General features: G+C 39.8%; 1 protein-coding gene across 4 annotated transcripts in view; it reads left to right on the top strand.

Moving 5' to 3' along the window:
• Positions 1-16767, top strand: part of CADM3 (cell adhesion molecule 3) — a 30114-nt gene that overhangs the window by 3970 nt on the left and 9377 nt on the right. For 3 of the 4 annotated variants that reach the window (XM_037059824.1, XM_037059821.1, XM_037059822.1), the window contains exon 2: positions 14704-14805. The exons of the other annotated variant lie outside the window; for it this stretch is intronic. In XM_037059824.1, coding sequence (XP_036915719.1) covers positions 14704-14805 — 102 coding nt within the window. The remainder of the gene's footprint in view (positions 1-14703; positions 14806-16767) is intronic. 4 annotated transcript variants of the gene reach the window in all.

The raw sequence follows: 16767 nt of genomic DNA, 5'->3' as shown, positions 1-16767 counted from the left end.
CAGCTCACTACCCTTAGGTTCTCCTGTGGTCTTGCTCCCTCTTTCATTCTCTCTCTCTCCCTCCGTCTCTCCCTCTCTCCTTCTTCCAACTTGCCAACTGAGGAAGAAAGAAGGTCCAAATGTAATTTCAAGAGTTCCTTGTTGGAGACATTCACTATTCACTTGGAGAGTGACTCATAGTTCTGCAGCTATAAACTTCTACAGAAGGTATTTTTTGGTGTACTGGTCACTGTGAAATAGCAGAATAAGTAGTTCAGCCATTGCTCTATAAACCTTTAGATTTTATTTTAGTACTCCTTGCTGTTACTAGTTTATTGAACTCCAAATAATATGTAGAATGGAATCAAAAGTTCTTTTTCCTTAAGTCACATGCTAGGAAGAAATATCTTCATAGTTACCAGAGAAATAAAACCTCCAGGGCTGTGACTAGTCACATTCTTTATTTTTTCATACTCCAGTAGAACTGTATACTGGCCCAATTATCTCTTTTTTGTCATCTACTTCTCAGTAAGAGAATTCCACATAAGGATAGTAATCTCTATGAGAACAACTGTGGACGGGGCCATCTCCTTACTGACTACCGAATGAAAAATCTAGGGTAGTAGAAAGTTTTGGTAATTATGTTTCCTCCTTTGATTTTTCATGTTAATTTTCAATGATTCATTTTTTAACTCTTGGCTGTATTGGGACATTTTATTTCCTGGATGAGGCCAATCCTAGAGGTCTTTGCATAAATTCTAAAATCAGCAGAAGTGATGGTTCCTTACAGGGTCAGAACCAATTGATGCTAATAATTCTTTAAACCAAGGAAAAACCCAATTCAACTTTTTGTTATGACAAGGAGATCTAGCATCTCCTTTCTAGCATCAAGAAACCAAGCTTTCAAGAGTATTGCACACATGAACCTGTTGAGAATTTTACAAAGTAGAAGCTCAGAAAACTACATATTCTTCACTGAAGCAACAAGTACTAAAGATAGAGGTGTTTTTCCATTTACCAAAATTTCCCTAAGCCTAAAGAAAGTGAACAGATTTCCTAATTAACACAGCAGCCTCCAAGTTCTGAGGACAATACTTTTCTTAAGAGACATGATCCGTTTCTAATTTCCATGTATGATCAAGACTGGACTATTCACATAATTTTAGGTACCTTACAGCACTCTGTCTCTAATACAGATTATACCCTATCTGATGGTAATACATTTTGACTTCCTCATGCATTAGTGCCTCTGAGGGGACACAGGGTCTATGGCACTCCTTACCTCACTAGATGATAACTTTAATTTTATTCATAATTGATTGTAGCAAGTTAAAACCCTTTCTACCACCACTAATACATAGGTAATTTGTAATAATTACTGAGGCTCCTTTGACAAATTCAGTCTGGTGATCGTCTTCACTTTTTATATATTCTTGGGTATGTATGACAGATTCAAACACAAGACTTCAGGAGGCCTTTTAGAACAAGTGATGGGTGTGTAACATGATGTTATCAGAAGCTCTGGTGTCTCTTCTTTTAGCCTGATTGTTAGAGATCTGGCTGCCTTCACCCATGGTCCAGCTTTCTTCCCCTATTTGAGGAACAAACTACCTGTGATTTGAGCTCTCCATGGTGCTAACCCCTGATGGTGACACTCTGGGCTCCTGTTGTTGCTCTCCATGGTTCTGCTCTCCCTTCAAGCTTCATAATCTCTATTCTCTACAACGCAGCCCTCAGAACAGTGTTGGAATCTCCCTTCCCCACCACAAACGCACACATGATCTTGATTACAATCCCTGATCTGCTCCATCATTGGAAGGGGAAGAGAACTTTGAAATATATATTCAGAAAGTCTTCACAGCCATCTAATCAATTATAGGAAGAAGACAGAAAAAAAACACCAAATAATTATGAACTTGAAAATAAGCGTTGTTTGAAATGTTCAGGAGACTAGAGCTTGGAGTGACCTCAAAAGGCCTCAAAATAACTGGATATTTTGGCATATATTGACTCACATATTAAAAACAGAACTATAAATGGTCATGTTTTATATTAAGACAGTATTGCTCATACACAATAACCTCACATACCTTATACATATGGAATGCAAAAACATGGAGTCCTACTCAGTTTATAAGCATGAACTTCTTAAAACCACTCTGAGCCCTGGCTGGTGTAGCTCAGTGGATTGAGCACAGGCCTGCGAACCAGAGGATCGCAGTTCGATTCCCAGTCAGGGCACATGCCTGGGTTGCAGGCCAGTTCCTGGCAGGGGACACATGGTACATTGTGTGTTTCCGGCAGAGGCAACCATACACTGATATTTCTCTCCCTCTCTCCTTCCCTTCCCCTCTAGAAATAAATAAATAAATTTTAAAAAAAACAAACCACTCTGAGCCTGATGATCAGTGTTGGCTGCACTCTCATGGAGTTTACCCTTTTATTTCAATTTCAGAAATAAATGAAAAAACAACAGATAGTGAAGGATTATTAGAATAAATAATGGAGGGATTCAACATATGAGAGGCATAGAAAACAAATATCAAAACCCTGACTCATGTCCCTGATAATTATAGTCATCTTGTATAGAACTAAATGACCTTAAATACATAACCATCCCATCTCAGAGTCTAAGTGCTTTGCCATATCACAGGACAAGCACCTTTTAACTGGATTCTTCTACTCTTTGGGGTATATGCCAATAAGCTGATGACATCAAGTGTGGCGAGGAGCCAAAAATACTCAGCCCTTTCCAGTCTGAGACTAGAGAGCTTGTTCCTCCCATTACATAAGAACTACAGAAGTGTCTCTTCTACGCCCTGTTTTCCTTGTGTCAGTTTCTGCATAACAGTTAACACCAGTGAATGACCTACAGCAGAGTCTGATTGGGGAAGCAGGCTTCCAGAATGAATTTCTGGGATGCCTCTTCCATTTTCTATTTTAAAATAAGAAGAAACTTCATTATTCAAGGACAGGTAATAGAAGTGATTTATCTCTGTGAGTGAGCCTTCAGGAAGGCAGAATTAGGGTTACAGTAACAGCTGGAGTATCTCCCATCTACTCATATCCCTGAGCTCTTTATTCTCATAAATAGCAGACGTGTTTCAGAAGGGATTCTAGTACAGAGGTTCCAGTATTTTTTTCAACATGTGTGTCATTCTTCTATGTGAACTCTTTCCTCTGGGTAAGAGGTAAGAGTTTAACCCTCTCATCTCTCTCCTTCTTTCTACTGTAGGTCTTCTTTAATAATTTGTTTTTTTTTCTTACCCCAGTTAGACCTACACTAATTGTTTATTAATAGATCATTATAAGCACCTTTGGCTCATTTACTTCCAGATCAGAGTCAGAAAGGTCAGACTTATCACCTTGCCCTAGGGGGGAAAAGAAAAAGAAATGAAAGCTGATATCTCAGCCATTCATCTCTAAGTTAACCATTACTTATGCTCCCCTTCTTTCATATAGTCCCAGATATCAACAATGTACAATAGAAAACTAGTGCTTTCAGTACTAGATTTCACTGGGAATATGCAGATCCTTGCTTCATATGTTTATTTTTTTACTTCTGTGCCCTGGCTCTTTGCTTCTATTCTGGTTCTAGAATCCCAGCCAAGGCCTCAGACAGGGTGAAAAGCTACAGAGGTAAACTGGTTTATTGAATCTCTGACTTAAATACTTGATACTTCTTGGAAACCCAGTAAGACTCAAATACATTGATGACAAACAACTTGAGACTCACTATGGCCTAGGTCAGCCTTTGAAGAACACCAGGCCAAGTCCTTTTATTATTATAAAATGAGGATCCAGGCCTGGTCAGTGTGGTTCAGTTGGTTAGGTATCATTTGGGAAAGTGAAAGGTTGCCAGTTTGACTCCCAGTTAGGGCAGGTTCTGTCCTGGGTTGGAGCATGCATGAGGCAACTGATTGATGTTTCTCTGTCACATTAATGTTTCTTCCCCTCTCCTTCTTCCTCCCTTCCCCTCTCCTTCTCTCTCTAAAAATAAATAAATAGATAGATAAATAGCCAGTTATATTATGTGCTCTAAATAATTTGATCCTCAGAAAATGCAAAAATGACAGTAGGACATTTATACTTACTCAATCCTACTAGTTCTTACACTAGCTTATAAAGATGAAATCTTTCCAAACACCTATTATATGTTTGCTCCCCTAATCTCTATCCTATAATATCAGACAAATATAAAACCCACCATCACTAAGCCCCTAGGTCTCACATATTCTCATTTATCTTCAACTGCTGCATAATGCCAACTCTTTTTGTTCCCTAGCCCTGGAGTCCAATGTCAGTAACAGATGGACAGAGCCTCAGTCCTGGGGAGGAGAGGATTCTGGCACTCTCTTTGGGAGTATAAGCAAGAGAAATCCTGATCTACTTTGAGGAGAATATCTGCATTTAAGCCATATGGCTTTCTAGAAATAAGAGATTCTGATTAATATTGGGCTTGTGAAAAGGCTCTGTATCTGGGTCATAAGAAAAACTGTGTATTTATGTCAGAACAAAATTAAAGCAGATATATGAATAATGAAATTGTAGTATGCCCTGTATGTTGAGAGACACATGTTGAGGGGGGAAAAGAACATAACCAAATTGGAGTATACAATATTTACTTGGGGCACAAAAATGAGTATATCCCCACATTAAAGAAGAGACACTAAATAAAGTTTTAAGATGGGAATAGGAGGCGATTGGGTCAGAAAAGTATGTATCTGCCACTCTGAGGACTGTGAGGTCCAAAGAATGTGTCTGTCTTACAGACGAGTTAAATTCCCAGGAAATCACAAAGTAAGGCTAATTGAACTATGTAGCCCTCTCTGAAAAATACATTTTTCAAGTGAAAAAAAGCAAATGGAATATATTGAATCTGACAAAGGATTGGGGAAAAGGGGAACCTAGAGTAGTGTCAGTGTGGAGAGTGGAATGCATTATTCTTCATATAATGTTTTAACCACTGCCCTGAACCTATCATCTACACCCTGATTCTGATTACCCAGTGAAGAGAAACAGTACAAACAAGTCAATAAAATCAGAAACACCAGAGATAAATGCTTTTTTTCCTGACTCCTAACAAATTCAACTTTTTCACAGCATCATAATCCCATCACACCAGGTCATAAGCCTAAAGTATCTAAAGTACAACATAAAGAGCCAAGGAGAAGATAGAGCCTGTTGAGAGAGGGAATTTATCCATGCACTCCAACAAATACTGAAGTTCCAAGGGTAGGAGCAAGACTTTGGAACCTGGACTGTGAGATTCATCATCTTCAGGGAATCTATTCTATACTTCTCTCTGATGTCCAGGCTTTCTTGCCCTTTCCCAGCTCCTAATTTCCCATAGCTAAACATTCTCCAATGAGTTAAACTGAATTCTGCTTTCATTTACCCCCCACTGAATGTGTTATGTTTCCTTTCCAAGTACTTCCTAAGATTTGGGGGGTGGGGGGATTTTTCCCCAGTTCTTTTACATGTATGTGAAAGCAGCAAGGTAAATTTTTTTATTTTTCAAAATTATTCATTTGGATCTAAAAGTTCTTTCTCTACATTTTTTCTTGTTTTAATTTTTTATTGTTGTTAAAATACAGTTGTCTCTAATTTACCATCACCACTTCCCCCCTCCCCACCCAGCCCCACCTCCCATCCTCAACCTTACCCCCCTTTGGCTTTGTCCATGGGTCCTTTATATATGTTCCTTGATGACCCTTCCCCTTCTTTCTCCCATTACCATCCTCTCCTCTCCCCTCTGGTTACTGTCACTTTGTTCAGAATTTCCTCAAAAAACTAAAAATGGAACTGCATTTTGACCTGGCAATTCCACTGCTGGAATTTTACCCTAAGAATCCTGAAACACCAATTTAGAGAACCTATGCATGCCAAAGTTCATAGCAGCACAATTTACAATAGCTAAGTGCTGGGAGCAACCTAAGTGTCCATCAGTAAGTGAGTGTATCAGAAAACTATGGTGCATTTACATAATGGAGTACTAAGCAACAGAAAAAAATAAGGATCTCCTACTCTTCGAGACAACATGGCTGGATCTGGAGAGCATTATGTTAAGTGAAATAAGCCAGGTGGTGAAAGACAAATGCCATATTATCTCACCTTTAAGTGAAACCTAACCAACAAAACAAACAAAAAAGCAAAATATAACCAGAGACACTGAAGTAAAGAACAAACTGGCAGCAAGGTAAATTTAGCAGAAGAGTATCAGTGCCTATACTTGGTTCAAGGGAGATCTAAAAGTTCAGATCAGATAAAATCTGGCCTCCTTACTCTCTACAGCATGAGAATGCTGATCCCAGATCATTCTGGTCCTGATTTCTGAGTATGTGAGCATGATGGGAGGGAAATGAGAACATGGGGCAAATAAATACTCTAAAATGTCTCAGGACTGTCGTCCACCAGAATGATTTCATGGCCAAACTTAGGGACTTACCTGAAAAACAACTAATTAGAATGAGACCCCAACATAGAACCTGTTCTTCCAGAAGGTCTTAATGAATCATACCTCTGCTCTGTCTTGTCTTCTCTAACAGCTTTAGTACAGAACACTAGATGCTTGTCTAGAGCACACAGCTCAGTCCTAAATGCAAGGAGCTAAGGCTAGGAAGGGGCCTTTGGAGATAGGTTCTCCATCCTTTTTCTTTCCCAATTGCAGTTTTGTGCTATAACATAGTATTACCACAGAGGGACTTGTTTTTTGTTGTGGGCAAGCCCAGGGCTCCCTCCCAGAACCAATGCATGAAGAACACTGACAAAATAGCAAATCAAAGCAATAGCTGTTCACACCTCCTTCTCTGCCACCCACTTCCCAGTCTTTGCTCCTCAGAACCTTAAGTCTCTCAGGCCTTCCCTCAGCCTAATGCAAGCCTTCTCTACCTCCAGATTTTTCTCTCTCAGAGAGAAATAGCTCAGAATAGGACATGCTCTTCTGCTCTATTATATCTCCTAGTCTCTATCTTCCTCTTCACAATCAGGTTAGCATTCCTCCAGCTCTCCACCATGGAGATCCAGCACACACTCAGCCTGTCCCCATAATCACCCCCTTTTAACTCCTAGTAGCAAGGAAGTGGCTTCTACCCCTTGCTCTCCACTTTCGTGAGAACTGAAATCTGCCTGTAAGGTCCTTAAGTTTGTGAAGATGCCATTCTTTGCATCTTCAGGGACTACAGCCTCATCTCACTGCGACTTCTCTAACCTGTCTGGCATTTAGTAGAGTTACTTTTCCTGAGATCTATGGTCCTGGAGTTCCTCAGTACTATACCCATGGAGGTGGGAAGAAGAAGGATGGATGTCACTGGAAGTTAAGTCACACTAAATGCAAACTTAATTTTTGAATTAGCTAGTGCAAAGACCTGCTGTCAAATGGCAATGAGTACAGGAGGCCAGGTTATAATCACAGTTCCCACCAGCTGCTTGTGTGACTGTGCTTAAGTTCCTAAACCTCTTTGAGCCTAAGTTACTAATCTTTAAAATAAGAGGGTTGCACTAGATGCTACTTAAGATTCATGTTCATTCACTCTAAAAGTTTATGCTTCTAAGATCATAGAGGGGAAAATGTTTGGAGAGAATACATTGTAATAGAAAGGGGAGAGGAATTATTGAACTTTGGTAATGGGGGTCAGAAAGGGCATCAGTTCCATTTTGTTTGGTAGTATAAAAAAGATCTTAAAAATTACCACATCTGGCTATTAGAGATTAGTAGAAAATGACCAGACATGCAAATTGATTTCAGGGTTTAGGAAATACACAGAATGTATTTATTCATGACATATTAAAGTTGGAATAACTGTTCTTTTTTTTCAATGCAAAGAAGGTTAACACCAAGATAAGCTTTTTATTTTTAACTTCACCCTCATGCCCACCACAGGCAAGCTAGCCAACTCTCCAAAAGGTTTCCTTATCCTCATTCAGCCTGGGAAAGCCTAGCCACACACCATTCCAAGCCCAAGAAACACAGCCTTTTATTTGCCATAACCTGCTTAGGTTGGAAACAAAAGATGTCAGCCAATATGCAACAATATACCTGTTTGAGCCCATATTGGTCTCTTTCAACCCTAAATCTTAGATCATCTCACAGTGTAGGTTATGCAAATCCTGAATCTTTTGGCCATGGTTTTCCAAACTACAGGGCTAGTCAGCAAGTTAGGAACTTAGAGAGAAGCTTCTGTTTTCACCTGTTTTCACTTACATCCTATAAGCCTCCTAGGGGAATAAAGCAAAGCTGAGAGTAGTGACTTTAGAACCAAGCAACTGCTGGTAGGTAAACAGGTTTCTGAGAGGAAAAAAACAGACAGAAACAGAAAGAACAGTGGAGGCATGGGCGGGGGTGGGGGGGTGGAAGGAAGAGCTAAAGTTCAGTAGTCCAGCCAGAAAGAGGGTAAAAGGGGCAGTGAACTGGAGAGAATGCCTGGCTCAGGGAGGCAGGCAGGCAGCTGAAACATGACTGAGCTCTGAAGTTCAGAAGCAAATGTGAGCTGGAGTATATCTGAGCTATTCAAGGAAATCCTTTAGGAGATCCTGCTGTCTATGAGGGGACACATCTCTGTTCCTAAGGAGCAACAGAAAGAGAAGGAAATATACAGACAATACCTGAAAAGACAGATAATTGCAGATGACAGAGTAACTCTCACCTCTATGGCCCTAGCTTTTACCTGATTGCACTATAATACCAGGCACATCAGGGAACTGGAAACTTAAGGAAGGGCAGGCAAAGTTAGAAAGGAATGGAGGGCAAAAAATAAAAAAAATAGTTCAACACTCTAAAAATTTAGACTAAGAAACTATACCATGACTTCATAGGAGTAGCGTAACATCTGCCAGCCCAAAACAAATGAAGAATGTAGAGCCCTTTTTTGATTAGGGTGTTGTGCTCTGAAGTCTCTCAAGTCAAAGTGACTTCACAAATCTTGGAGTTATGCCTAAATTAGGATTCAGGTGGGAGTTGCTCTGGACATAAAGAAAAGCTCCATAAGCCAAGATCTAATTCTGATTTTGCCATGTCTATTCTCTTCAGTGTGTGACATGAGAATTCACTATGTGACTGAGATCAGGGAGAAATAACAATGAAATTACCTGGTCAAGGGTCCAAGCATGGTAGTGGGTTAACTATTCTAAAAGTGGGTCCCCTCAGCATTCTAGGCCACAGCTCTCAGTGTATTTTTCCCTTGGAGGTAACATTCCTCCACCCACATGTCACAGTAATCATAAGAAATAAGTGGACTAGGATAAAGAGTATTTTTAACTCTGGAATTAGAGAAATGTTGAATCATCATCAACTCTTACTCAGATTCTCTCTAATCTGTGAAGTGGGGCTCTGGACCCAAGCACTGGCATGGACAGCAAAAGTTATGTGGGAGCATTCTGTCCTCTTACCCCACCAACCTAAATGTGCATCTGTGCACTATTGACCCTCAGGCCAATGTATCTTAGATTCCCAAAAACAGACTAAGAAATATATAAAAACTCCGCAATCAGGGATTATACTGGCACATACACTTCCCTACTTAATTTAAGCATCACTTAAATTGGAGACATAATACATTTTTTTATTAATTTGAGCCACTCATTTATTTATTCAATAAATATTTATTGAGCACTTACTATGTGCAAGGTCCTGGGCTATGAGGGAAAAAGTGAACCAGAGGTGCCAATGCTTGCTTAAAGGAGGCACTTTAGTAAGTCCTCAAATCCCACCTCTGCTGCTCTTAATATGAACAACTCATTATAAGGGAATTAGTGAGTTGAATTGCTTTGTTCTTTAAAATGCCTGGAGTCCTAAAGACACTGTAACCCATGGGTAAATAAACCAAAAATTAAGAACCTCCAAGGCACCTGAGGGCAAATAGGAAGAAATGTTAGTTTATAAATGTTAGTGCTATGAAAATATGAGGGGATTCCTTTAGTTTTAACTGAACACGTCTGTAGCTTTGTTAACTTGAGTGCCCCTTTGTAAGGCTCTTAAGACTGCATGAAATAGCCCCCCAAGGTATAGATAAAGATATATATTTTTAAATATTTTATTTATCTTTAGAGGGGAAGGGAAGGGGAGAAGGAGAAAAATCTCAATGTATGGTTGCCTCTTGTGAGTCCCCTGCTGGGAACTGGCCTGCAACCCAGGCATGTGCCCTGACTGGGAATGGAACCACGATCATGTGGTTCGCAGGCCCGTGCTCAATCCACTGAGCTATGCCAGCCAGGGCAGATAAAGATATATTAATAATTATAATTAAAAATGCAATCCAGTGGGTACAGTCTGCACCATTACCACCACAAGCACCCATTTTCAACTTGCTACACTGTTTTGTTTTTAAATCACATTGCAGGTGAGTGTTGTGGATACTGTTTAGGTGAACCACTCTTGGCCAGCAATGCAGAAAGAGATCTTCCCCCATAATCCCTGCCCCACAATGACAGACACAAAATGAATGCTTTGCAAGAGAAGGCAGTGTAGTGATAATGTGCAGAAAGGCTGGATTTTGTGGTAAGAGAAATTTAACTTTAGAGCCCTTTCCATCTCAAAACTTACTGAGGTCATCATATGGATGACTTACTTAGCTTCTCTGAGCCTTAGTTAATCTCTAAGTCTTAGCTAACTCATCCTTAACATGTATATAACAATATCTATTAAAAGGGTTGTTCTGGAGTAATGAATATAGAGCACCTAACTTGAATCTTGAAACAAAGGCCGATCGATAAATATTGATTCCCAATATCTTGTGGACTTCTAGAGCTTCAGCCCCTGGATGGGCAACCCTCTTTCTTGGCCTATTCATACCATATTTCATTTGCTATTTCTTCTTCGCTGGCAGATGTTGAGCTTAGTTCTCACAGTAGAAAGTGCTCGGCAACTTTGTTTTCTTTATTAAATAAATATTTATTAAATGTAACATGCTGTATTAGGGCCAGTACTGAATTCAAAAATAAATTAGGTGTCAATCCCACCTGCATGAGCTGTGTAATATTGGAGGGAAGCCAAATGTGCAGTATGAAGTAGAGTGATGCATAATTTAAGGAAGGCAGATAATTATTGTAACTCAGGGAAATGAGGATTATTTTCACCTGGGTCAAATAGGGAAGGCTTTTTGAAGGATATGCCACAGAAAATAGGCTTTAAGGGTGAATAGGGCTTGGATGTGTGAAGATGGGTGAAAGGCTTTATCAATGGATTTATTATAGGAAAGGGGATGTATGCAAGAAAGCAAAGTGGTTACAGAAAGAATTCTAAATAGAGTCATATCTGGGATATGGGGTGAGTGAAGTAAAGACAAAGTTGAAAGGCACATTGGCTTCAGACTGTAGAGGATCTTAAAAGTCCAGGCTAACAAATCTGGATGTGATCTGTAGACGATGGAAAGTTAGTGAAGGTTTCTGAGCAGGGAAACACCAATATGACCTGAGGTCTCATTTGTTTTTCTTTTATGTGAGAGGACTTCCCTCATTAATGGTCCTGTGGTCTAAATTTCTCTCCAAGGACCCTTCCTGAGAATAATTTTCACTATTCCACTTCAAAGTTCAGATAGCTCTTTCAGGGCACTCTTTTAAGTTTTCCTTTCCATTCTGAATCCATCCATGGAATTGTGCTGATGTCAGAAGTGGTTGTCACGATCTAAATGCAAAGAAGGCACTAGCCTTTCACAACACAGGTAATAATTTCTTCTACTTATTCATGTTTCTATTGATACAGTTATAGTCACTCATCTGGTTCCACAGAGTGGCCATTTAGAATTATAATTATGGGTGTATAATTTTACAAAAGTAGAAAGAAAACTTAAGTACTTCTCTAAATTAGGGGAGAAATGTCACCCCCAGAGGAGGTAATATAAGTTGCCTCTTAAGCAGTTTTGTGAAACACTACAAAGTAGAGTTCACTGTAAGCCTAGAGAGATAATATACCATGTATATTACAAATATGACATTTATTGGAGATCATTTGTTTAATTATAAGTCCCCTCACCTGAACAATTTAGTTTGGTTTGAATGACTTACATAACCATTTCACTTATTCATCCTATGCAGAAAAAATGCCAACAAAATGCATGAGAGAAGGGATGAAATGAATGTAAGCAAGGAGAACAGAACTGAGAATGCAGATAAAAAGCACAGATGAAAGAAGGAGCAGGAGAGTGAAGACTAAGTCCATTCTGTTGGAGAGAATACATACTCAGCCTGATTAGGGATAGACATAGCACAGTGTCAATTGTGATGGAATGAATTACCAGACCAATTAAATATACTGAGCCCTCTATGGACTAAATGCTAAAAAATACAGAGATGAGCAAGATAACACCCATGCTCTCAAGCAACTCAAAGTTTAAATAAGGAGACTGATAACTAAACAACTAAGTGGAATACAATGGGCTGAAATACTATAAGAAACAAAAAGCTGTTGAAAACTTTTGAGGAAACCATCAGAGAAAGAGGATCCTGAAGAGGTATGCCATTTGTGTGCCTTTAGCTAAGTCCCTGAACCTCTCTAAACCTCATCTCTAAAAAGTAATTATATCTGGTTGCTTATCTCTCAAGGTTGTTTTGTCATTCAATGAATTCAGGGTCTGAAAACTGAAACTCCTATGGCAAGTTATGAGATGGCTATTTCCTCTGTTCATTTGAGCAAAGTCCCGTTTAGTGATTACTTTGTACACTAAATTCCAATACTGTGGGCTGAGCATTGACCCTCTCTGGCTCCTCCCTTCCCTCCAGCACTCCAAACATTTAGCAGAACTATTTGACTTCCTACTGCATGTTAAAGCAGTGTACCCACTAATACACATCCTGAAAAATAATATGAAACAGTCACCAACTTCAGGTTGTTTCCATCCTTGATGCTCACAGAAAACAGCAGGATTAAAGTCTAGCACTCAGGGAGGGACCCTGCTGGATGGAAGAGTCTTTGTCCTCTCCAGGCCACCTTTCTGTCTTGCTGTCATCTTTGCTGCCTTTCTTCATTAACATTTTTCCCGTCCCCTTTGTGCTTACTTCTTTCTACCTGTTAGAGATTTTCTGTGTTCTCTGTTTTACTGCCCTTCCCATTTGGCCATCAAAACTTCTGTTTGAGGCCCTGGCTGGTGTAGCTCAGTGGATTGAGCACTGGCCTGCTAACTGGAGGATCTCGGTTCAATCCCCAGTCAAGGCACATGCCTGGGTTGCAGGCCAGTTCCCAGTAGGGGATGCACGAGAGGCAACCATACATTGATATTTCTCTCCCTCTCTCCTTCCCTTCCCCTCTAAAGATAAATAAATAAAATTTTTTTAAAAACTTTTGTTTGAGAACAGAGTAATTTCTAAATCTTCAATGGCATATCTATGAGGAATTCCAGAGAGAGAACATCTCTGTGAAGGCCTGCAAAGCCCTGAAACTATCTCTCAGAGTCATATTCAGACACAAGGAATCTCTCCAACTCCCCTGTCCTTACCTCTCTCTCCTTATCCCCTTTCCTCTCTCCCTTCTCCTTCTCCCTTTTCGCCTCTTTCCCTTCTGATTCTGCAATTCTCTTGCTCTTTTTTCTCCATGGACCCTAAACCCATATGCCACTTAGCTTTTTAGTTCAGCACCCCTGCCACTCTGTCCTTTTCCCCCAACTCCTCTAGGCCCCAGTGCTGTCCACTTCTTGTTCTTTCTTCCTCCACCCAGCCCTGTCTCAAGCAAGCAGACTGCCATGACTGAAGTTTTTCCAGAACTCGAGTCTGGATGGGTACCAGCTCAGAACTCTGCTCAGCAGCCTGTGACCTCACTGAATTTTGTGCACTGTGATTAGCTATTTCTGGGCTTATGGCTGGAAACCCTAAAAAGATTAATTTGGACTATTTCTTTGTCCCTCCATCCCTTAAAATTGAATTGGGAAAATAGACCTTGGACACTATGCAGTCACAAAACTGTTTATGGGCTGCTTGCTAAGAAGAGAGATTTGTTATGCTAGAGGGATGAGCAGAGTCAGTGATATAATGTGGGTAATTGGACTGAGGGTGAGGGAGGAAAACTTGAGAATTTGAGCACCCAATAGAAGGTAACAATCTAAGAAGGGTGGGGAAAATTTCTGCCCTCACTGTAGTGTCTGTCTTTCTACAGTGGTAGAGTCTTTCCTGAAACAAATAGAGCTTTGGATTTGGATCAGACATTTAGTTTGTAGTCTTTGCTCTTCTATTTATATTACCTTAGGCAAGTCACTTCATTCTGTTTCCACTCTACAAAGTAATAATGATAATACAGGAGTACTGGTTCTATACGTTTATTAAAAGCATTTAATATGAAAGTATTTTTAATTATTAAACCTATAGTTATTTTAGTAAATAACAGCATTTAGCAGAGTGAATCCTGGATAAGGAATGAAAGTCTTTGGTTATCTTTCATTTTCTCTGTAATGACCTCCATTATGTCATGTTTAACCTTTATATGCTTCATTATCCTCACCCGTGAAGTGGGAGAAGTGAGCTAGATGATGTCTAGAATCCTTTTGGCTCCAACATGATAAGATCGACTGATAAACATTAACGTCCTCCTTTTATTCACTCCTGGGAGGAAAAGTTAACTTCCTTTTTCAGTACTTTAGTTAGTCTCTCCTTTTTGTAAGAAACTGGCCTTCTCTTAGGTATTCTGGTGAACTTACTCTTCACAGGGGCTTACCTTTCCCCACATATAGCAATGGAAGTTCAGATACCAAACTGCAGCAGCATATATATAGGGCTCATCCTTGATGGAGATTCTCTCCCCAGGCTACTGGCAGGAGCAGGATTTGGAGCTGGGAACTCTGGCTCCACTCGACGAAGCCATCAGCTCCACAGTCTGGAGTAGTCCTGACATGCTGGTCAGTCAAGGTGAGAATCCAGGCTCCCTGATCTCTGTGTCTCTCACTGACCTCAACCATCCTCACATCATCTCCCACTCATGTGGCCTTCACCCTGTGTTCTACTCCCCTCATTACCACACAACTTTCTCCTTTTCATCTGACATTGTAGTTCTTAGATCTACACCAACATTTCTAGTATCTATTCCTTCTTCTCTTACAATATAGAGACCTCTGTATCTACTACACCTTCTAAAAGTGCGATGATTCCAGGAGTAGTGTACTACTCAGAATAAAGAGGTTTTGGAAGACATAGTTAAGGTTTAAATCTTCATAAGGAACCATGGACAATGGAATTACTCATCAAAAATTGGTATATAGCTAGCAGTAAATGAAAGGCTTTCCAAACCCTTCATTGAGATATTTAAGGAACATATCACTCCCCAATTTATTCAGCCAGCTCAGTCCCTGGCTCATTAATCTCAAAACCAGTTTTAATTCTCATTAGATGATTACTTGAGGGGCATTCCAATGAAATAAGTACTGCATTGAGACTCTGAAGAATGAAGTTCTAGTGCTAAGTAGAATCACTGATAAGTAGAATGATCTTAGGCAATCACTTCACCTCCGTTGCCTCATTGTCTACATTTTTAAAGATTTATTTATTTATCTTTAGAGGGGAAGGGAAGGAGAGAAGGAGAGAAATATCAATGTATGGTTGCCTCTCATGAGTCCCCTGCTGGGAACTGGCCTGCAACCCAGGCATGTGCCCTGACTGGGAATGGAACCGCGATCATGTGGTTCGCAGGCCCGTGCTCAATCCACTGAGCTACACCAGCCAGGGCTGTCTACATTTTTTAAATAAGGAAATTGGATTTCATTATCCCTAAGATCTCTTTCAGTTCTTTTTTTTTATGATTCTAAATACTAAATCTAGTGGATAGGCTTTGTGGTTTGATTTGGAGACAACTATCCTGAAATATTGATATCAACTCTAGCACATGCCACCTTCACCCCTTGGCACACCTTCTCTGCCAGGAGTGCTTATTGTTTGTTGGAGACAGCTCTGTGGTGACCAAGAAAGAAAAAAATAAGTAAACAGGGAAGAGGTAAGGTCAGTGCCTTAGGGAGTATAGGGATTGTCTAAGTTACTCAATTAGGGAATGTAGAAAATATGTTTCTTGGCTTCCTATTCAGAGGAGAATAATGCTGGTTAAGTAATTTAGCTCCATAGAACAAATACTGTGGATGTTTTGGAAGCGAAGCTGGGACCTTCTGTTTGCTTCTGTAAAGGTCAGTGCTTTCGGGTCACAAAAAGTCAGTCTGGAAGATAAGTAAATCAACACTGGGAACCAGAATCAATGTTATAGGGAAAACCGAACAATAATACTGGGAGGAAGAAGCTGTCCAAGGGGCTCACAGTTACACCTGACTGAAAGGTGGCTCATTCATGTGATACCTTGTTCTTTTTTTTTTCCCTTGTCTAAGGAGAGAGGGATTAGGAAACATATCCCTCACATTGAAGGGAAAACTTTAATCCTTTGCTCTTTAACACCAGGGTGATGATTTGGTTTGTGTTTTGGGAGGTGGGTAGTACTAATACTGAAGAAATATATTAAGAGAACTGATGAAATAAAGGAAGTTATTGTTGGAGGAATTTAAAAACTGTGTCAAAATGTGTCAATTGAAAAAATTGTTTGTTTTGAAGTTTTATCAGCTACTTCTTTTTAAATGAATGTGTAATTCAAGGGCTGGCCTGGCCCTTTGCTCACTTTTAGTTTGGGATTATGAGTCACAACTGCTTCTTTTGTTCTTGCTCATAAAGGCAGGTGGTAGTAGGGAGGCAAAATATAGAATGACAGATATATATTTGTATTTTCAAAGGTGATTAGTAAAACTCTATCAGAAATGATATATGTGAAGTAGTAAGCATAGATTTGGAGGGCCTTTATTCCCCTAAGTGTTTGTGGCCATGTCAATTTATGAAGCAAAC

Source organism: Sturnira hondurensis, unplaced genomic scaffold, assembly GCF_014824575.4.
Source record: "Sturnira hondurensis isolate 20B ecotype Veracruz unplaced genomic scaffold, ASM1482457v3 Scaffold0011299, whole genome shotgun sequence".
In the NCBI taxonomy this organism is placed as follows: domain Eukaryota; kingdom Metazoa; phylum Chordata; class Mammalia; order Chiroptera; family Phyllostomidae; genus Sturnira; species Sturnira hondurensis.
Note: the sequence above shows the minus strand (reverse complement) of the source record. Positions and strands in the feature narration are given on the sequence as shown.